Source organism: Nerophis lumbriciformis, unplaced genomic scaffold, assembly GCF_033978685.3.
Source record: "Nerophis lumbriciformis unplaced genomic scaffold, RoL_Nlum_v2.1 HiC_scaffold_591, whole genome shotgun sequence".
NCBI lineage: Eukaryota > Metazoa > Chordata > Actinopteri > Syngnathiformes > Syngnathidae > Nerophis > Nerophis lumbriciformis.
This window is the reverse complement of record NW_027316801.1, coordinates 7,501-30,608: the sequence shown is the minus strand read 5'-3', so window position 1 is coordinate 30,608 and position 23,108 is coordinate 7,501. Positions and strand designations below refer to the sequence as shown.

At 38.0% G+C, this 23,108-nt stretch overlaps 2 protein-coding genes across 4 annotated transcripts in view; one reads left to right on the top strand and one right to left on the bottom strand.

The window, feature by feature from the left end:
* Positions 1-125: 125 nt before the first annotated feature.
* LOC140678431 (HEAT repeat-containing protein 5B) lies at positions 126-20,813 on the bottom strand. 2 transcript variants are annotated; one of them, XM_072912767.1, is made up of 21 exons: positions 20,307-20,813; positions 20,048-20,199; positions 19,763-19,974; positions 16,792-16,900; positions 16,509-16,658; positions 15,034-15,205; positions 12,776-12,933; positions 12,460-12,709; positions 11,397-11,552; positions 11,040-11,290; positions 10,818-10,929; positions 10,585-10,737; positions 8,618-8,717; positions 8,435-8,544; positions 4,633-4,796; positions 4,328-4,503; positions 2,674-2,779; positions 2,387-2,577; positions 2,107-2,266; positions 1,742-1,931; positions 126-562 (listed from the first exon to the last, which is right to left on the bottom strand). In XM_072912767.1, the coding sequence occupies exons 2-21, from the start codon at positions 20,171-20,173 to the stop codon at positions 384-386; spliced, it is 3,225 nt and encodes a 1,074-aa protein (XP_072768868.1). In that variant the 5' UTR covers positions 20,174-20,199; positions 20,307-20,813; the 3' UTR covers positions 126-383. The 2 variants fall into 2 exon arrangements, with proteins under 2 accessions (XP_072768868.1, XP_072768867.1); XM_072912766.1 differs by having other exon boundaries at positions 20,048-20,185.
* The window catches only part of LOC133571293 (G patch domain-containing protein 11-like), a 3,106-nt gene continuing 784 nt past the window's right edge, over positions 20,787-23,108 (top strand). Inside the window, exons 1-6 of one of the 2 annotated variants that reach the window (XM_061924226.1) lie at positions 20,787-20,910; positions 21,852-22,078; positions 22,164-22,205; positions 22,294-22,414; positions 22,494-22,584; positions 22,734-22,847. In XM_061924226.1, coding sequence (XP_061780210.1) covers positions 20,861-20,910; positions 21,852-22,078; positions 22,164-22,205; positions 22,294-22,414; positions 22,494-22,584; positions 22,734-22,847 — 645 coding nt within the window. In that variant the 5' untranslated portion in view covers positions 20,787-20,860. Of the gene's footprint in view, positions 21,018-21,851; positions 22,079-22,163; positions 22,206-22,293; positions 22,415-22,493; positions 22,585-22,733; positions 22,848-23,108 lie in introns of both variants that reach the window. The other variant, XM_061924228.1, reaches the window with a different exon arrangement.

The window sequence follows — 23,108 nt, the reverse complement described above, 5'->3', positions numbered from 1 at the left end:
TACATATTTTGTCACTCAATTTATCATTCGTTATCAGTCTTTTTGTTTAGTTTGGTTATTTATTTTCTATTGCCTGGTTTTTGGCTACACTGTTGTTTTTTTACTCATTCTTTTAATAAATATAGGTTATTTATAGTGATGCTCCCATGATAGAAGTACAATTTCAATGGTATGTGCATTTAAAAGAAGAAAGGAGAAAGTTCATTAGAAAAATCCTTTTTCATGTAAACTATTTTCTTAAAAGACGCATTGAGGCTAGAAACTGTGCATTATTCAATTACTTGATTAACTGAAGACTTATTGATAGATTACACTGTTACTAAAATAATTGCTAGCTGCAGCCCTCCTCCAAACTAAGAGAAAAATGTAAAATAAATTCCCAATCATCTTACACAAAGACAGGGCACCAAGCTTGAGAGATTGACATGGCGAGGAGCAAACATGTGTAACTGCTGCAGACATGAGATGGCTGCTGCTTGCACCAGAGAGTCTGAGTGATCCTGCATTATTGCGCAGCCAACCAGGCAGGATGAACGGATGGTGGAGATGGTGGCACCATTTCCTATAAGTAGTCAACATATAGGGATTATGTAGGTAGGAGCAACCACAAGAATATACCATTTTTTTTGGCAGTTAAAGGGGAACAGCACTTATTTTTTTTAATTTTGGCTATCGTTCAAATTCATTATGAGAGACAAAAAGACAGATGTTTTTTTTGTTATGCATTTTGACTCGTAAATAACAGTCCGCTTAAAATGGAGTTAATGGGAGGTCCTCTATACTGCCCATAAAGCCCTCTAAATATTCATCCAAAAAGCGCCAGCAATACTCCATTTACATTCTTTGACCTGAATAGTTATAAGTATTAGTAATATTGTTATTATAAGCGCTAAGGCAAACAAACTATTTTTAGTGGCGCATTGTCACAGAGCGCTGACAAGCTTGTTGCTGCTATATTGACGCCATGAGCTGGCGAGCTGCTTTCTCGACTAGGAGCTCGTGAAAGTTTATTTTAAATCATAAATAATTTCGCTCACCTGGATAGTAGAAGGATGAAGACATCATCTGACAAGTTGGGCAACTTTGGCATTCAACTTAGACCAAGAAATGGCGAGAAAGACACGAAAGGGCTCTTATTTCTACATCCCTTTTTTCTTCACAAGAATTATGAGTCTTTTCTTCATCTAAACGGGAATATATGAACATCCTAGCAGTCGGCAACCCAGTGACAGCTGACATTGTAAAGTAAGTGACGGTTTATTATGTTTGTTGGCTCTCAAAGTCTGCAGCAAATGGTAATCAGTGATGTCGTCGTTGTGATGCGTTTATGAAATGAATGTACCAACGTATGCTTAAAATATCAAAATACATAAATATGACATGTTGTAATAAATGTGTCTTTTACTACATTACATATATAAATACAGCGTGTATATAAAACCTTAATGGAGGTGTTTGAATGTTTTTAAGCGCTTTATAGGCAGAATAGAGCGCCTCCAATAGGCTCCATTGTAAGCAGACTTTTGATCGCATTTATTTAAATATTTAGAATGCATAAAAATAGAAAAACATATGTGCTCTTGTCTTACATAATGATTATGAATGATAGAAATAATTCCAAAAAAAGTGCAGTTCCCCTTTAAAGGTCTGTGGATTAATGTTGGTGATACTACCACCTGCTGGTAGAGAAAGCTGAGTGCGAGTGCAAATCAATTTATTTATTTTTGTCAGATAGATTTACCTTGTAACTCTGGACCAACAGTAGTGATAAGGGCTCCCAAGCAACGGCCCAAACACTGATGCACCTCTGTGTGAGACGGGGGAACTGTGAGGAGCAGGGTAAGGACTAGGGACAAGGTAGGCTCCACATAGCCTCTGTACATGGGACCACTTGAGTCCACAATTAGAGCCAAAGAGTGCAAAGCCCATGTCTGTTAAAAAATTGACATAATTTATATAAAGATGTACGTATGTAGTGAAGAATTTATACTTGATAACAGTTCAGAAAGAAATATAATACTGAACATATTTTTAAAAAATATTGAAGATTAAACCACTCCCAAAAATAGACAAATATTTTCCTGTTGAGTAAATATTTCACTGTACCTGAACCTCATGAGAGGATCCATCCTGGGCTAAGGCCAGCAGAATGCTAACACTGGTCTTTAAGTGCTGGCCAGAGCCAATCCCTCCAACATATCGATGCAGACAGCCGAGAGCCAGTGAATGACCCGTCCTTGACACCACATCACGGGCTGACTTGAGCCTGAAAACAAAGGATAGAAAACAGTTTGTATCACTTTAAATCAACATTTCAAACACCATTTTTTCTCTCCAGAACAGACGGTCTAATGGGATTCTGTATAAATATAATATCAAAACTTACTTGTCGAAGCTGGTCTGTGCCATTCTGGCAATGAAAGTAGCCTCTCCCACCACCTGAGCCATTCTGCCGAGGGCCTCACCAGCAGCGCAGCGCAGGATGGGATTGGAATTGTCCAAGGCCCCCATCACCAGGGCCAGGGCAGACTTGCGAACCTCCTCAGGGCCCAAAGTACTCTTGTTCTCCGCCAAACCCTTTAAGCAAGGCACAAAACCAGAAAGGCAGGTTATAAATTAATATTATATGAATAAAGAAACACAATAGCCTTTTCTTGCATGGCTTTTTCTTACCTTGAGAGCACTCAGCACAGCAGTGAAGATGTTCAATTGAACGGACTGCTGACGAACACCTTTAGCCTGCTTGATACATTCTGCAAAGTGGTCTAGCATTTGTAACCTAAAAGGTAAACATACAGTATTCAAAACTGAAGTAATCATTTACCTAACTGCAAATAAAAACACAGCAAGGAACACAAACAAAGCCACAAACCACAAAGCAAAATACAGTAGTCCCTTAACTTAAATTTAAGAGTGTTTTGAGATAACAGTTGTCTCTTGGATAGTTGTTGTCCTTTAAAAGGGTCATATTATGATTATTTTCTCTATTTAAATCACTTCCTTGGGGTCGACATAACATGTAATGGTGGTGGTTTTGCAAAAATGTTGCATAGATAATGTTTTACAAACCATTTTCAAGGCGCTTTCTTATTTACGTGCCAAGGCCATTCTCCAGGCAAAGCCCACTTCAACTGTGTCTCCACCCGGTCAGCCATGTTGTAGTTTTTAACGCTTCCATATAGAGTCTAATGGCAGATATAAGCCAGAACTACAATCTACTTGTTATTAGAAATTGCAACTGTGGATGATTTTAGCATCCATGTGCATGTACAAGCCAGTCTGCCTCACAACAAGGGGATGGAGAAAAAGAAGGAACTTATTGACTACAACTTTGGACTACAACCGTATAAATATTAAAAAATAATCTCTACCATACATGGAGATATCCGCTGACGTGACTAAGGCAAAATAAATTACTGAAGACTCAAATTCCAAAATTGAAGGAAGTATGAAGGAAGGCAAGACTGTTTTATATGTAAAAAATCTTCGCCATCCTTCCATGGTAGATAGATAGATAGATAGTACTTTATTGATTCCTTCAGGAGAGTTCCCTCAGGAAAATTGTATGATATCAAATGTTTGGGACTTATAGAGATCCCAAATAAACAAAAAGGTATCAACAGATAAAAAACATTGGTTTTCCATATTGGAGCCCCTTTAAGTTGCAATCATCCTCCCCATTAGTTGGCATAGCAAATGTCAGTGAACATTATCTTATAGCTAGAGATTGACATAATTTCATTTTTCCAACCATGGCAAAGAAGAAAGTAAGTGTGAAAGACATTGCTGAGAAGAAGTGGATGATATTCATTGAATTAAAAAATAAATCCTTAAAAACAAGGCCTCGTATGTAGTGTAGACTTGGCGAAGCAATTCGAGCGTAGCACTGCGCGTCTGCACCATACGCAGGAGTAGTTTCATGCCAGCCAGGAATGGTAAAATGAAATTTAAACGGTGGACATGTATCAATTCAAATATGGAGAAGCAGTAGTAAGGAGATACAGTAGGATTCCACCAGGTAAATGTTGTACATTATTATTACATTACTTCATAAAACTAATGTAGTTGTTAGTACTACATTCTATTGTATTGTTTTTGATACAATATGTCTTATCTAAAAGTATTATTTCCTTTTTAAAAAGCATGTTACATGTTAAAAGTGTGATGTTTAAATAGTTTTTTTATTATTTTCAATGGGTGTGTTAAGTTAAGAGCTCAGTCATATAACCAATTAAACTTGTAAATTGAGATACTAATGTAATATTTAGACTACGGTCAATGTATTATGAGGATTACATGTATTAGTGCTCATGACTTAATTGCTCACCTGTGTTTGAAAGACACATGGGGGAAAACTACTCCAAACAAAGCCACAGAGGCATCTATGACCGACACTCCCAAAGGGAGCGGCCCTGGAATGGCTTCACCAACAGGCACTCGCAAGTAAATGGAGGAGGGATCATGCTCCAGAGCCCCACTGCCAGATGCACTATTAGGCTGCAGCTGTTAAACAATAATAGTTTGAATATCAATGGCGTTCAATAGTGGCCCTGAGACCAACTAAAAACATTTCAAATGAACACATAATATCTGCATTTACAGAGCATACATGCTAATTATTAGTCTTTTTACCTGATCCTCAATGGACTTGTGGTCAGTTTCTTGCAACCAGGAGCCCATGAGCACACTGTCATCATAGTGACAGAGAGAGCGCAACAAAGAGGTGGTGGTGTTGGACGAATTGTCGGTCAAAGTGAATTCTGCCACCAGCTCCCTGAGGAGGGCATTAAAGATGCCTACAAGAGCACAGTACAAAGTTGAAAATATCTTAATTTCATCTTCTAAAACTACTGTGGCTGTAGTTTTAAAGTGGACAGCAAAATAAATGTTTTTTAATGAATAAAAAGAGAAATTTGTTCACTCAAGACAGTTCAACATTTTGAACTTTCAACAAATAATACTTAAATAGTAAGGATGTTTAGTTCAGAGCGTATCTCCGATTTAAGGCCACGGTTCGGGCAAATTTTGGTACAGCAACCCTGAAAGGGACAAGCGGTAGAAAATGGATGGATGGATGGATGAACAACTCTGAGCAGAAATAATTTGCAATGTATTAAATTCTCAAATAAATAAACATTTTCGTCAAAAAAGAAATACATTTACAACATGTCTTTTTAGGAAATCGCAATGATGTGAGGAACAGTAAGTTGGAACGGTTTTAATTCAAGTTCTATATTAGCTGAATTGTAGCATTAATAGCACCATTCCTGATCTATACTGAATGACGCGGGCACACTATCTAGGTCTTTTTGCCTTGCATTTGTTTGTTTCCATGAGGTGTGCATCTGCCCAATATGAAACGATTTGATACGTATTCAGATACACAGAGAACGATACGATTCAGAAACGATAGATTTTGATATGTAACAATTTGATTTGGTAGGATTTGATCCGATTTCCTGCAATGTGATGCAATCTGGTACAGTTTCTTGTTTAATGTAAGATTGTATTTTATGTTATAAATGATTGAAGGTCAGTTCTATCAATGTGGCACTGTTGATCTTCAAATGAATATACATATAGATTTGTGTTGCTTTGACATGACATACCATGTCATTGTGTTTATTAATGTAACATGTTATACTTACAAAACTGTGGAAAAACCCTCCCACAATAAAAACTAATTTAATATATTCACTTAACATACAGTGGAACCATGATTTACGAACCCCTCTATTTGAGAACTTTTCGATTTGCGAACTTTTAAATTAAGCCACATATGCCTCTGTGTGCGAACCATGTCTCTGTGGACGAACGCAACATTCAGACGCTTGCAGGCAAGAAAGCAGGGCGAAACATTGTTGGGTAGGCAGAGCCTTCCACTTCACAGGAAGAGTCAAGTCCAACACTCCAAAATGTGAACCATTTCTTTGTTTATTTGCCTTTTGACAAGTTTTGTCCATTTCGCTAACTCAATAAGAGTGCCAAAAAGTCAACAGATCAGCGTGGAAAGAAGAAGTGAATCGCTCTGCGGTAAAAAAACAAAAAAACAAAAGACTATTTGTCGCAAATATATTAATGGCGTTCACAAGCATGACCACATCACGTTTTAAATGTGATGAGCCCTGTCTTTTCTTGGAAAAGATGCCATAGCAGACTTATATCACAGCAGAGAAGAAGACGCAATATTTGCTCTCGTTACAGCACAGCCCCTCGCTTTTCCAAAGCACAAACACGCGGACACGGCTCCACCCTCCCCACTCCCCATTCCTTCTCTCTCTGCCTGCACCTTTTTCTTTTCTCTCTGCCGATATCAATGTGGGTGCGTTTTACTTTTTTTAAATTCTTATCATTTTAGCAATATGGTTGCTAAAGTTAAGGATTTTGTTTGTGAGAGGGCACCATAGGGATTTCTGTGTGTGTGCGCATATTGGCACAGCAGAGCAGACAGCAGCTAGTTGTTTTTGTTTTTTATTAAATAGAAAGTTAATCCGTCACCCCCTTGTTAAGTTTGTTTGATATACAGTACTGTATATCGCTTTATATTGTGTTCAAAGTGTACAAACCTTAACTAAAATAGGGACTTTTGTAAACGCTAGAACAGACTATTTACATTTACATTGTTCGATTTATGAATCATCTTCAAGAACCAATTAAATTGTGGTTCCACTGTATTCAATTTTCATTATTGGTACAAATGACTTCATCCTTTATGCTGTTACACTAATCTGGCATGAATTTCTCTGTAAAATTGTGTCGACTTTTAGAGGCTCCTATGTATTTATCATGTTCCTCATTCTCCACAACACTACACTCTCCAGTCTGTAACAATAAAACAGGTAATTGAAAATATCACTACCTTCACTGGAATTATGGCCAACTTTCACTGGAAAGAAGACTTGAATATGTTTGTGTCTTTAGAGCTAGCTATACTCGTACCACTGCTGTACTTTAGTGCTTTTTTACAGCACATTTTGTCTTTCACTTTTTTCTACTTGTTTACTGTAACAAGTCTTGTGAGTAGCAAGAGCTTCACAGAAAGAGAGAGAGTGACAAATACACACAGAGGGAGGGACAATATACACAAAAGCAGAGAAAGAGAGACAAAGAAAGCGGGCTAAAGAGAGTGAGTGCGACATATATACACACACACATATATATGTATATATATATATATATATATATATATATATACACATATACACACACACACACACATACACACATATATATATATACACACATATACATATATATACATACACACATACATATATATATATATATATATACATATATATATATATATATATATATATATACACACATATATATGTATTTATATGTGTGTGTATATATATATATATATATATATATATATATATATATATATAAGTGTGTATATATATATATATGTGTATATGTATGTGTATATATATATATATATATATATATATATATACACACACACACACACATATATATATATATATATATATATATATATTATATATATAGTTAGTTAGATAGATAGATAGATAGATAGATAGATAGATAGATAGATAGATAGATAGATAGATAGATAGATAGATAGATAGATAGATAGAGTACAGACAGAAATAAAGAGAGACAGAGAGATAGAGACTGACAGTGGGAGAGAGAGGAAGAAAGAGACAGACAAAAGAGACACAGAGAGAGACAGAGAGCGAGAAAGAGGCAGGTGGAGAGAGAGAGAGAGAGAGACGGAGACAGAAGAGAGTTAGAGAGGAAAGAGAGAGAGAGAGAAGAGAAAGAGTGATGAGAAAGAGAAGAAAGGTAATTATTACTGCTAATTACTGCTGCTGTATTTAACTGAAACTAAAATAAAAGATGAGGGTTTTCTAGCGGTGTGAGTCTTTGGGCACCTAACGATTTGAACCAATTAGATTTCTTGGGGTGACGATTCGATATGGAATTGGTTCTCAAATAGAAAAACACGAATGTCGATTTAAACAGACTCTCGCAATGCATTATTTGGTTTAATAATTATAGTTAAACTTTTTCAAAACAGTTTAAAGGTCAGAAGCTCCTTCTAGTTGCTTGTAGATGGTCTAACAACGCCTTTTAAATTGATTCAGCCCCCCTAGCACCCTGAGAGGGACAAGCGGTAGAATATGAATGGATAGATAAATTGATTTAGAATCATGATTCGATTGTGCAAGCCCAGTGTTTTGCAACAGTTACACATTATTCTTGTTCAGGCAATCATCGAAACCCACACTTGAGCAGATGCAACACAATCTCTTGCTAAGAGTGCAACTATTACAGTCTCAATTGTTCTCCAACTCATGAGTCATTGCCCTGCTTATGAAAGTGAGTAGGAAGACCCATTCGATGTTTACCTGAACAGAATTGGTGACATCACACCAATTAACCATAGATAAAAATGTCTTACCTTCGTATGTTTTAGGGGGTAATAGAGCCAAAATGTCGTAGAGCCTTAGTCTCACCATTGCTGCACTTGCTTTTAGATGTGCACCGTGGACTTTAATAATGGCAGGGACACTGAAGAGCCAATCATTTTTTGAAACATTAACCATATGTTCAAGATTGTCATATTGAAAGTCATCCTACTCACTGAGATATCATCGTCATAGCACATTCAATGGGTGTCATCAGCCTTCGAATAACATCTTCTGTCAGCAGCTCGGGACAGTGGGCCACAAAACTGCGCATGGCTATAATAGGAAAGGACAAGATCAGAACAGGTTGACATTGAGTGATGTATAAAGAGGCAGGTAGGGCTGCACAAAAAAAATTAGATATTTCATAATTTAAATTCATACAAGCATGCGATCCAATTGCTTTTAAAGGGGACCTATTATAAATGATGTATTTTCTGACTTATAAATGTTGTTACAATGTTGGATACTCACATTAAACAGTGTTAAAGTACCACATTATAAGGTTCATGCATTTGGATGTGAGCAGTTTTGAATGCCTTTTTTTACAGGGGTTTTGCAGTCTGGCTACGTTGTGACGTCACAGCGAGGTGGACATACTTTTTTGGGCATTATGTCAAACTCTCAGCCAGAGGGGGAGAAGCTTTAAAAACAAACATATTGTAGACAGACTCAAAAAACATCTGATAAAAGTGTGGAGCAAAATTTACACATGTTTTACACTAAAGCATATCCAATACATATTATCCAGACCAGGGGTATCAAACTTATTTTAGCTCAGGAGCCACATGGAGGAAAATTTATTCCAAAGTGGGCCGCACTGGTAAAATCATGGCATGATAACTTAAAAATAAAGACAACTTTAGATTATTTTCTTTGTTTAAAATTCTGAAAATGTACAAATTTTGTTTTTTTTACACTTACATGTTGCGGTTTATAATATTCGATCTTCATTTGTCATTATTTATACTTTCTGAATAAATGATGTGGTAATGTTCATTAGTCAAATAGATGGAATTGAATCTGGCAGAGTTATAACATGCATTGGTGTTCATTTTTAATCTATCAGAAGAACAAATGAATAATAATATTAACATGTAATTACAGGATGTTATTAATATAACTTACTAATGTTCCTCAACTGATGTACTAACATCATGTGGTTTATTCTGTGCATTATGTAGCATCATCTACAGCAAAACTTGTGAATTTGGATTAATTTCAATAATCACACATTAAGTTAGAAACGGATACATATTATTTCAGCATATTTATGTGCGCCCAAGAAAATGTGTCCCCATGCAGTCATAAATACAAAACGAAATGCGCAAATTATCAAACGTTATTTGGGGGCGGGGGGTGTCACAGGTTACATTACCAACAACATTTAGGCAAATGACTGTAACAAACCATATTTTGTATCGTTACTAGCATCACTAGTATCACTAATAAGTTGTATTTTTTGCCTTAAACTTCTCGTGACTTTAGCTCCAGGTTTATTTTATTTGTTTGATATTGTCATCACTGCCGCAAGTGGTGGAAAAGCGCATTACAACTGAGTACCGCTGCGGCCCATACGGACCACAGCTGAGAAACAGATATTTTTTGGCGTCCAGGAATGTCGCGCTCGCCCTATGGTTAAGAAACACTGATCTAGACCACAATGACGAATTTTAAATGTATATTAAAATCATCATAGGACTCCCTTTAAAAAAAATAAAAATAAAAATTGTACTTATTCTCCCCATCCCCAAGCAAGCTTTGCCAGCTAGGACAAGTTGGATCCACTGGCCTGGTTCTACCCGCTGAAAGCTGACGCCTCACTGACTATCATTAATCAGCTTGCAGGAGGAGCGATCACAAAAACTCACTGACTTTTCTTTTGACTAGACTTTTTCGCATTCATAACTGTTGAGTAAGCAAGGGTGCCATGTTTTTTTACTTGATGAATTATTTTCACTTTTTCAGTCAGTCTATTCATTTCTATTAAAAAAAGAATACCATCAAATTTCCTTCGAGAACCTCTGATTAGGAATGGCATAAATCTTCCCAGAGTATTATGATCTCATTTCTGGGCAAAAAGATTCGTAATTAAATTTTTTGGCAGAATTGGGCAGCCTGAAACGCAGGTGTCTTGGTTTACCACAGAGTGCTCCAGCTCGGCCTTCCAGGGTCACCTGCCAGGTAAAGGAGTCTCCCCTTGCCTTTTCTGCTTCCAGCTCCTTCTGTGAGCGAGGGAACACGTTTCTCCAGAGTAATAACATCTTTGGAAGGTGATAACGCACCAAGGAAGGACCTGCGTATACATACAAGCAAAAAACAGGAAAATAGGTACTGCTAATAAAAACTCCAGCAAGAGATGACATTTTAACTCACCCAATGTCATGAGGGCCCCAAGCAGTAGCCATCCAGCCTGTGTGCGCTGCAAGGAGAGTCGGCTGTTCTGAGCCGCTGTCCTCAGGAGGTCTTCAGCTATACTCACCACCAACTACAGTAAAGCAGCTATATTTGAATCTAAACCTGATGAGGTCGAACATTCAGAACAAAATTGCAAGATGGGAGTGTGATCTAAAAGGTCTAAACTGCTTATCCACACACCTTGCCCTTAGAGTGTGGTATTCCCAGAGGGCACTGGTGTACGCCTCCAAGGAGAGCTGCCATTGCGAAGCTGTACCCGCTCACAGCCTCAGGTGAACTCTTCAGATTGTTAATTCTCTCAGCGCAGCGGTCCAAGAGCGGGGTTAACTGATAGGGCAGTGCCATGGCAATGCAGCGCAGGCACCATGCTGCAGCCAAACGAGCCGCCATGCTGGGGTGTAGCAGCACCGAGGTCACGGTTTCAAGAAGTCCTGGGGACAATTAGCATTAAAAGAAAGTCCAGATACAGTATGTAAGAAATGGTTAGGAATGCTCTGCACTAAGACTATTATAAGATACACAAGTACAGTATCTTACCTATAGAAGGCTCCTGGATGAGAGGTGAAGATGTGGCACTCAGACTCTGAACAATGCTGCCTAACTCTTTTAGGGCACACACCATAACATGCTGGCTGGCTGAGACATCAGCTGTCCCGGTCTTGTTCTCCCCATTGAGGTCATTTACAACTGCTTCTGAAATAACAGGTTCCAGAGAAAGGCATCATAATAAATCAATGTCAGTGGCGCAAAACAAAAAGCTAACATATATTGGACAACTTCTTAATTATTTAACTAATTTAAACATGTGACATAATCTGATCAAAAGGCCTTCAGAACGGTGAAAATTAAAAACAAAAACATTACATGTTTGATATTTGTGTTTAATGTTGTGGTTTACTTAAAAGTTGAGCAAAAAAGTGAAAAAAATATATAATTCAAAATGTTTTTCCACATTTAAAAATATGACTATTATTATTTTGTTTGGCTGTGAAGATAATTCAAATCAAATAAAAATAAAAAATAAAAACAAAAAAAGCCACTTTTTCCCCACACATTTTACAGGTTAAAAAACAAAGATAAAGAACAATCAATTTGGAATAAAGTACTTTTGTGTTTTTTGTGAAAGACTGTTAGGCGAGAGTAAAAACAAAACAAATAAATAATGCAAATATCTATTGATGCCATGAGCGCAAATGGCTTGTGACTGCTATGAATGTGCACATTTCCTTCATAGACTGTGCAGCTTCTGTATTCAGTGGGGGTTACTACTGTATATCTGTTACTGATCGTTACAATTTGTAATCTAACAAAGAGAGAACTCACTGGCAAATGACACCAAAAGATATACCAGATGAAAATAAAAAGCATGAGCATATCAAGTGCCAATTTAGTAATGAATGATGATAGTATGATAATAATGAAATCGATAAAAAGGAAGCCAGTGTAGCAGGTAGTGCTAATGTCACTCATAAATCCAAAAAGACAAAACCATTGTGTGATAATGTAACACAAACCATGCAAAATATTCAGAAGCTGAATAGAAAGTGAATTACTCCAGAGAAGTACTTTTTTCTGTAACGATCAGTCCAATCTTGCTTACCTACGGCCCTCATTTGCTTGCTGATGGCTTGGCAAATTTCTTTGCCGGCTGCAATCTGTGCCTTTTCACCGAGTAAGCTGCCCAGGGTGGCACGCAGCATGAAGGAGACACAGCGCCTCGAGTACACCGCTTCGACATGCGTCTGGGTGGCCCTTGGATGAGACACAAGGTCCAAAACGTGGGAGAGGAAGGTGGCAAAGTTGCGCTCCAGCCACTGACCACCGAGTGTCGTCACAAATACAACATAAGCCTGAGGAAAAGGAGGGACGGTATAAGATATGCTTAACTGTTATCATTTGTAGAGAATTTAGCTCACCTGTGTGACGCCCACCCGGACTTCTCTGCTGACAGAAGCCCCGCCTTTCAACATCTCCCCTCCGCTCTTCAAGAAACCAGATCCACCACGCAGAAAGCCTGTGGCCATTAACTCCAGCACTTCTTCAAGCGTGGCCCGTTTCACATTCTGACGCATAACTTGGAGAAAACAATAAGAAGTCAACCGTGAGCTAAAAAACATCAAAATATGAAACATGATTACCGTACATGCACTAATCATAGCCAGGGAGTTTATTTGCCTAAACTGTAGAGACAATTAATTAGAAGAAGGCAAAATTGAAAACAAAGGCTATTACTTCCATATATACGGTAACATGTTTTAAACTTAAATATTAATTTAGAGAGCATGAAAAAGTGGAAAGGCAAACATAGCTTTATTTTACCACATGGTCATTTACTAGCAAGTAACAAAGCAGCAACAGAACCACTGTTGTAACACCAGTAAGGCTCAGTCATCATAAACACTGAATGATTTCACTGTAAACAACAGTACAGCATGTGTAACAGGAGTTTCCCACCAACAGCTGAGTAGCACAACAAACATTTTGAAGTGCATGGTAGAGCCAAGTCAATACAGGGGTCAAAGTGGAGGGGGCTCTTAGGCTTTTGTAAAGTTTAAATATTTATTTTTCCGTCATTTCAATATCTAAGTTATAAGAAAACAACAAACTAAATGTTAGGATAAATAAATGTTGATGTGAAAGTTCAATAATAAGGTTGTTTGAATCAAATTAAAAATGTCTAAGACTACCTCTACTCCCTATTAAAAAAAACAAAATGGTTAATTCCCCCTGGATAGTGGCAAAGCTACAATAGCTTCGAACACATCACTCAACACAGAGGTTGCACGTCATTACAGCTCACATTTAAGCACCAGCATTTTGGAACAAGAATGGGGTCATAAAAGGTAGCTAAAATATAATATCTGTGGCAGCATACAAGAAAAGTATGCATAAGTTTTACTTCTGCATATTGTAGCACATAACTGTGGTGTGTTCAACAACCCTTAATTAAAGTTAGAAACAGAGGTGTCACTAGTTTTTAAAGACAGGGGGCTTAACCCCCAGAACATGCAATGATACTAATAATACAATTAGGAATCTCAATTGATTATGTTTTAATGAGATTAATCACACTTTTGAACAGTGATTAATTGTTATTAATATGAGGTTATTATTTGATTGCATAAATACCATTTGCTTAATATTTGGATACAAATACAACTTGGTAGTCAGAATGTCATAAAGGAATGTTTTTTTAGATGTTTCACGGAACTGCAAGTCGTTGATTTGCTCAAAACTTGGTGACAGTAAGTATAGTAAGAATTACACATTTTGAAAGTATTTTCAATAATCTAGCAAACTAGGTAGAGATGTACAGTATTTTAATAGATAATGTACTAAGGACAACTTTACACAGTGCACCATTTACATCTGCATATACTCTTCCTTAGTTTAACTAATTGTTTAAACAAATAAAGCCATTTTTTATTTTGTTGGCACAGTGGGACCAGATGTGACTTGTCATGCCATTTTTGTGAAGTGTGTGTGTGTGTAAGGGAAAAGGTGCCTTGACGAGAAGCCAGTGTGTTGACGAGAGACATGACGGTTGTCAATAAAGAACGTGCCTCTCGATTCCCTCGTTACCGTCTGTCTTTTTTGCTGGGCATCATCTAATTACAAACCCTTGGTTGCACAAACATTATTATTTACCTTTTCGGATGACAGCGCTGATCTCTTTTTCGTACAAACTACCTCTAATTAGTTGGCGTTAGTTGGCGACATGAAGAACATCTCGCAGCACTTGGTCTTCTGTAATGTTAATGTCCTACATGCGGTGGCTGTCCATTTAGAAAAAAACGCAGATAAACTCAGCCAGCAGTTTGTTGTTCTCTGTTCGCTGTCCATGTAGCATTCATGCTAGCGACGCCATTCTCATGTTCATGTTTTGCTTTAAGATGCTATTTTAAACTGGATGTGCACCGATTATAAGAAAGTTTGTCGCTGCAATACTACGGTAATTGCCTCAGTTTTATCTAAAGTTCCGTCGAAGTTTGTTTTTAAAGGGCGCAGAGCACATCTCTTAATGTCAATGCTTTTGACGGCACTAATTTGAGACCCCGACGGTTATTTGCAGATCACGCACCCAGCGACTATAAGGTGGCTAACTGAATGCAGGCATGAATTGGAGCATTTGCAGTAAGCGTGACTGTACTTATCAATGTATAAAGTATAGTACCAGCAGCTTGTTTGGGCATCAGAGCTGTGGCCATGACAGTCCCAAGCAGTTTGGCCACAGCAACCCGAACACCATAGTTGGAGCCTTCCAGGGCCTTAAAACACAGTGTGGCCATGTTCTCCAGTTCTGTGGTCCACATGAATACTGCCTCGTTCTGCAGCTCGGACAGACACTGCAAAGGTACATGAAATCACAATGGAGTCATGTTAGTAGTGGTTACAGCATGTGTTTATTTTGCTTAGTCAACACAGTCAAATACTATAACAGCTACACAGCATTATATATTATATATATTCCATATTATATACAAGGTAAATGGTCTGTATCTACTGTATATAGGGCTTTAAAACACCTATATAGGGCCTTACCATACCTGCAACAATACCCAAAGTGCTTTACATTATACATCTCTTTCACACACACATTCACTCACTGATGGCGGAAGCTGCCATACAAAGTGCTAACCACGACCCATCAGAAGCAAGGTGGGCAAAGTGTCTCAAGAACATAATGGCCGTGACTAAGATGGCGAAAGCTGCTATACGAATCTGGAACCCTCAAGTTACTATAACATCTGAGCCAATATATAAAACCATAGATATAATGTATTGGTTTAACATAAAATCATATTTCTCAATAGGGGGTATTCTGTATTTTCGCTGTAAAGTTTAGCTAATATGATGACAGTACAGTATCATATCAGCACCTAGTAGAATAGTAGATGAGAATGTTTGAACTTCAAGTAGGATCAGTTATATGCTTTTGTAGAAAACCTACAAATGAAAATGATTACCGTATTTTTCGGAGTATAAGTCGCACCGGAATATAAATTGCACTTGCCAAAAATGCATAATAAAGAAAGAAAAAAAACATATATAAGTCGCACTGGAGTACAAGTCGCATTTTTTGGGGAAATTTATTTGATAAAACCCAACACCAAGAATAGACATTTGAAAGGCAATTTAAAATAAATAAAGAATAGTGAACAACAGGCTGAATAAGTGTACGTTATATGAGGCATAAATAACCAACTGAGAACGTGCCTGGTATGTTAACGTAACATATTATGGTAAGAGTCATTCAAATAACTATAACATAAATATGTGGGCTTTGTACCGAGGATGTCGTTGTGGCTTGTGCAGCCCTTTGAGACACTTGTGATTTAGGGCTATATAAATAAAGATTGATTGATTGATTGATTGATAAAGAACATGCTATACGTTTACCAAACAATCTGTCACTCCTAATCGCTAAATCCCATGAAATCTTATACGTCTAGTCTCTTACGTGAATGAGCTAAATAATATTATTTGATATTTTACGCTAATGTGTTAATAATTTCACACATAAGTCGCTCCTGAGTATAAGTCGCACCCCCGGCCAAACTATGAAAAAAACTGCAACTTTTAGTCCGAAAAATACGGTAGTTGTTGACATTATATAGTTGTATGATGCTTATACTGTGCACGGTTCACCTTTGCCACTGCACAACGCACAGCCATGGACCTGTCTGTGAGTAAAGAGCGGGCATTCTTGTAGATGTCCCTGTGACATGAAGCTGCAGCTCCACCTAGTCCATTTAGCACCTTCTGCAGACTGAGGAGTATCTCTCCTCTGCCTTGGGACTGCATAAAGCAGAAGAATTATGAAAACGGACATATATGCATCATATTCTGAAGAATGCATGCATTTACTGAGTTCCAATACACTCAAGTTGAATTTCTGTTGTCATGACTTTATTAAGATGTCATACTGTACCTCTGCACTCTTTAATGCCTTCAAAAGATTATTAATAGTGTCTGGAAAGGAGCTTCCAAGCATCCTCCCCATCTTCTCATAAAAAGCTCCGACACATGCCACTGCGGCGCTAAAATAAAAAATAATCAGATTATGTTCATGATTTGGTGAATAATCACAAATTATTATGCATTATTACATTCATGACATAACTTTTTGATTAGAGTCAATATGCTAAAAGGCCACCCTATAGAGCTAATCTGAAAGCTCCTGGCTCAACGTTATTTTAGCATAGCAGAAGTGGGTAACCCAAACTAGGCATGGGCATAATAATCAGTTAGTCGATCGCGTGCGATCAAGTAGATCAAGTCTTGCCGAAAATGAGGCAAAATGGAGTGTGATCCCTGCAACTAAAAAAGGCTCTGTTGGTTCTGTCTCACCTAGAAGAATATACAGGGCATCCGGAAAGTATTCACAGCGCTTCACTTTTTCCACATTTTGTGATGTTACAGCCTTATTCAAAAATGGAATAAATACTATTTTGTCCTCAAAATTCTAGACAATACCCCCTAATGATAATGGGAAAACATTTTTGGAGCTTTTTTAAATAATGTTTTTCTTTTTTTAAACTAACAAATCACATGCACATACTGTAGGTATTCACAACCTTTGCTCAATACTTTGTTGATGCACCTTTGGCAGAAATTACAGCCTCAATTATTTTTGAATACCATGCCTCAAGCTTGGCACACCGATCTTTGGGCAGTTTCGCCCATTCCTCTTTGCAGCACCTCATAAGGTTGGATGGGAAGCATTGTTTTTACCCAGGATGTCTCTGTACATTGCTGCATTCATCTTTCCCTCTATCCTGACTAGTCTCCCAGTTCCTGCTGCTGAAAAACATACCCGCAGCATGATACTGCCACCACCATGCTTCACTGTAGGGATGGTATTGGCCTGGTGATGAGCGGTGCCTGGTTTCCTCCAAACATGATGCCTGGCATTTATGGCAAAAAGTTCAATCTCTGTCTCATCAGACCAAAGAATTTTCTTAATCGTGGTCTGAGAGTCTTTTAGGTGCATTTTGGCAAACTATTACGAAAAAATGGCTTACGTTTGGCCACTTGACCTTAAAATCCTGAATGGTGGATTGCTGCAGAGATGGTTGTCCTTCTGTAAAATTCTCCTCAATGCTGTGTAGCTCGACAGAGTAACCATCAAGTTCTTGACCCCCTCTCTGACTCGGGCCCTTTTCCTCTAATCGCTCAGTTTAGACGGCCGGCCAGCTCTAGTATGAGTCCTGGTGGTTTCAAACATTTTTTCCATTAAATAATTATGCAGGCCACTGTGCTCATTGGGAACTTCAAGGCAGCAGATATTTTTCTGTACCCTTTCCCAGATTAGTGCCTCGAGACAATCCTATCTCGGAGATCTACAGACAATTCCTTTGACCTTATTCATGTCATGTCAATTGTAGGACTTTATATATAGACAAGTGTGTGCTTTTCTAAATCATGTCCAAGCAACTGAATTTACCACAAGTGAACTCCAATTAAGCTGTAGGAATATCTCAAGCATCAACAGTTGAAACAGGATGCCCCTGATCTCACTTTTCAGTTTCATTGCAAAGGCTATAGATACTTATGTGCATGTGCTTTATTAGTTGTTGTTTTTTTTTTTTTTAATTTGCAAAAAATAAAACTTTCTCACTTTGTCATTTTGGGGTATTGCATGTAAAATTTTGAGGAGAAAAATTAATGTATTTCATTTTGGAATAAAGCTGAAAAAATTTGGAAAAAATGAAGCGCTGTGAATACTTTCCGGATGCACAGCTAAGGGAAGTTAAGCTACATCTATGCAGAGTGGCACTATTTATGTTAAATTCTCCCATAAGGAAATACAAATGACTGGATCGGCAAAGAGTGTTACATGACCATGCAATAATTATTAGACTGCATCAGTGTCTGCCAGAGCATTATCTCTCATGTACGCTTAATCCTCCATTAAAATGCGAACCATCCTTTTGCAGAGTGACATCTGTCTTAATGACGAAATCCCTTGAATAGGGAAACATGGTATATTACTGGAACTTTAAAAAAACTGCAAAAATGCAAGGGATAATGTATTGAAGTGTATTAATTAACTCATATTATGTTGTACATATGGTGAATGTTCATATTCATCTTTGAAAAAGAAAACCTTCAAGTTTGAGTACAGAGTGGTATTTCAGTTTGAGCACATGATAAGATAAGGCACCTGCTCAGTGGCCTTGTGGCTAGAGTGTCCGCTCTGAGATCGGTCGAGTCATACTAAAGACTAAAGAAATGGGACCCATTACCTCCCTGCTTGGCACTCAGCATCAAGGGTTGGAATTGGGGGTTAAATCACCAAAATTATTCCCGAGCGCGGCCACCGCTGCTGCTCACTGCTCCCCTCACCTCCCAGGGGGTGAACAAGGGGATGGATCAAATGCAGAGGTTAATTTCACCACACCTATTGTGTGTGTGACAATCATTGGTTCCTTTACTTTAACTTAGTTTGCTATTCGCAGGCGAATTGGATCACTTCTCATAGGAAGGAGGCCCTAATTGGGACTTTGGAATGCAAAAGAGATAGCCATATCCTTGAGAGGAGACTACGTTATGACTCAAAGCAGTTGTTTTCCAGACACTTACACACAAACTTCTACTTTTATGGTCAGGTGGTGCTGTTGGGACTAAGCCCACACCCAGACAAACAAATAAGGAATATATAAACTGACGGTTTGGCAGGTTAGGAATCCTCCATTTTTGACTAAGATTCCTCCGAGTACTGCAGACCTGTTTAAATAACGCTTGCTTGTAATAAAGCAACTTTTGGTTCAGCAAAGCGTCTCTGACGTCTATTTTGATCCAACTACGCATCCCTGTCGTCCCTTGGCCCGGGAGGGGACGACAAGACCAGAATTACACTTCAGTATGAAAACAACTGCAGTAATTGAACTTCATCTTACAGTTTTGTGGGCAAGTAGGCAGGTGTGTCATCCTTGCTTTTGATGATATCATTGCATTTATCCAGCGTCTGGAAAACAGTGAATGTGTCGCCAATGCTGTAGAGGGTGGCAAGGTTTTTGGCAAGCAGTTTTCTCGTAGGTGGACCTGGAGCACTGCTGATCAGTCCGGTCAACTGATCCACAAGCTTCTTCTGCTTTTCCTTCACATCCACCTGCCGTGCAAACACAAACATTCTTAGCTGGTTGCCATCTCATGAAAGCTGCAGAAACTATGATGCAAGTCACCTTATTTGCCGCCACAAGAACTTTATCCAAAAACCGAAGCCATTCGAAAATGAAAACGGGCCTTTTTGCTTCGGTTATCTGGGCTAAAGCTTCTTCATTCAGCAGGAGACTGTGAGCCAACTCCATTGCGAGGATGTTCTGTATTGAACAGTCTTAGAATAATCAAAACATGACAGTGGCTGCACAGCGTTACGTGCATCATTATTAATCATGTAACTGAAACAACACGCTGAATGTTATATTACGTTATATTACTTACCGTGTGTATTTAAACCGCCAGACGCTCCTGTTGTGCGTTGACAGCTTACCCCAGCTGTTTGAAAGGCTAGCTAGTTAGCAGCCTCAAGCTAGCGAGTCCTTGCGATGAAAAGCTACGCTTCGCCAAATCCAGACACAGGTCAAATGATACCACCTAATATTATACACCTTGTTGTAAGACACTAATTTGTTTCAGTCAACAGCTTTACAAACATGAGCTAACCAAGTTATTCATCTTGTGTCCAGATAACCTGATTAGACGAGACTACATGGTGTCGCATTAACACGTGTCCGGTATTGAACCACTGAATAACCTGAATTTCACTCTTTCTCAAAACAAACTTCAAAGAAAAATAGAACTATAACTGTTTTTTAAATATATTACGAATTATCACCGTACGTGTTTGTTTGTTTTTAAAAACAACTGCAAGACGAATAGGAAGCTAGGAACCGTAAGTGTAATTTGTAGCTCGTCGGAAGTTATTGTCGACGAACCAAAACATTGTAGAACAACCATAGCTTTCAGTTTTTCATTTGCTGGTTTTCATTTCAATAATGTCCGACGAGGAAGACGATTATATGTCCGATGCTTTCCTCAATCAAATGTACGCGTTTGTATTGACAATATATGCGACCCCGAGAGGGACAAGCGGTAGAAAATTGAAGGCTGGATGGATGTATTGAAAACAATTACTGTCGACGTTACTATTTTGTGAGCATTCTGAAATATTGTAGGATCTAGTGTTGTTTTATCACATTGATGTAATCTCGTGACCCTGTCTGCTTACATATACATTGTGTTATGCTGTGAAATAGTACATCATCACAACTATGTATGCGAACCTGTGCAATAAGCCCACACGCCCGTGTGTGCAAAATTAGTGCAATGTGCAGTTTATACCAGCACTTTAAAAACTTGAGAATTAGCGCCTTGTAACGAGCAATGTGCAATTCTCCTCTTGTATATCTTAACTTTAAAACACTTCAGCACTTAAACATTTGAGCTCTTAAATCCAACTTTCTATGGTCATTTAATTGCTTGGCTGTCATTAGTAATATGGTTTATTGTTGATTTTTTTTTAATCTACTGTACTTTATATTATTATTGTTTTATTGTAGGTTCCAGCATCCCCCGCGATCCGCAAAAGGGACAAGCGGTAGAAAAGGGACAAGCGGTAGAAAATGGATGGATGTTGTATATGGCCTTATTGTCCCGGCGTTTAGTGCTGTCATGTTCGTTTGTGTTTGGCAGGGACGAAATATGGAAATTAGCCACTGGCTACAATCTTGCATGTTTACACCTATGTGTTCATCAATATGTTTTAAAAATCTAATTAAATCAAATCCAAAATGTGTTACTAAATCAATGTTATTACACAGCATAGCACTGTATAAATGAACATTTCACATTTCCCTTAAACTAACTCTAAATATTGTATTCATATCTAAACACAATAGTGTGTTTACTGCAAGTACAGCATTTTTTGCATCAATTATAATCACCTTATGCTATTATAATATATTGTACCCTTCCATTCTATGTCAGACAAGACGTCAAACCAGGTGTTTCCAAGGTGAGGCGAGTACAAGAAGCCCTAAAACGTGAGGAAAAGCACAAAGAGAGCAACATTAAAAACCGTCAAAAAACCTTCAAAGAGCAAGAAAAGGAAAGTCGTGAAGCAGCTTTACAGAGCTCCATTAGTAATGAGAATAAGGGATTTGCACTTTTGAAGAAAATGGGTTACAAAGCTGGACAAGGCCTTGGAAAAGAAGGCATGATTTTTTTTCTCTTATTGATTTTTAAAATTCTATTGTATTTTTTCCATGTATTCATAATAATATGTGTGCTTTTTTTCAGGGGCGGGCAGAATAGATCCAATTCCACTCAATATTAAAACTGGTAAGACGTTGTTTTTGTTCCGCTTGATACAGTATAAGTGTCGTCTGCTCATTATTTGTACATATAACTTGTATCCTTTAAAAAATAGACAGAGGTGGCATTGGGATGGAAGAGGCAAAGAAGCGAAAAGCTGAGGAGGAACTGGAGCACTATCGGAAAAAAGTACAGGCCAAACAAAAGAATGAGACCAAATCACTGGAAGACTTTCGGTAAAAACTGAAACAGAAACTCCTTGGCCTTTGAGCACTGTGCAATCCCACAATGTTTCACAGTATGTCTCATCTCTAGGTCGAGAGTTAGAACTGAGAGAGAGGAGCGAAAGATTGAAGGGGACCTCAGAAGAAGTCAGCGAGCCTGTGAGCATTTGGATTCTCAAAAGGTTGGACAATGTTTGGTTATAGCGCAAAATCATATTGACAATTATTGACATAATCCACCAGTACAGAAAAATGACAGATGATTATTTGGAAGCAACAATTGCGCCTTTCAGTTTGTAAATTATTTTGACAATGTTTCCTTTGATTTCAGGGCATCACAGTCCCTCGGGAAGAATGGTATTGGCCTAAAGTTGAAAATGAAGAAGAGGTTGATGGTCTTCAATTGGAGGAGGAAGCCAGGGAGGAAGATATTGCGGAATTAACTGTTAGTATTTATTTATTATTGTAAAATAATTACCAACCATATATTTTGTGCAGTATTCAATCCAATATGATAATATGGAGCAGTAAAGGTTATTGTTATGGTTATGGTGTTAGTTTATTCCGAACATGCATACAATTACAATATGACACATCACATAATTACAGTTTTTCACTACAGCATATAATTGTTGTTATGTGAGGCACCAAAACCCACAAACGTCACATGCGGCCTGTTCACCTGCCTGTATGTGTTATGGTTGAA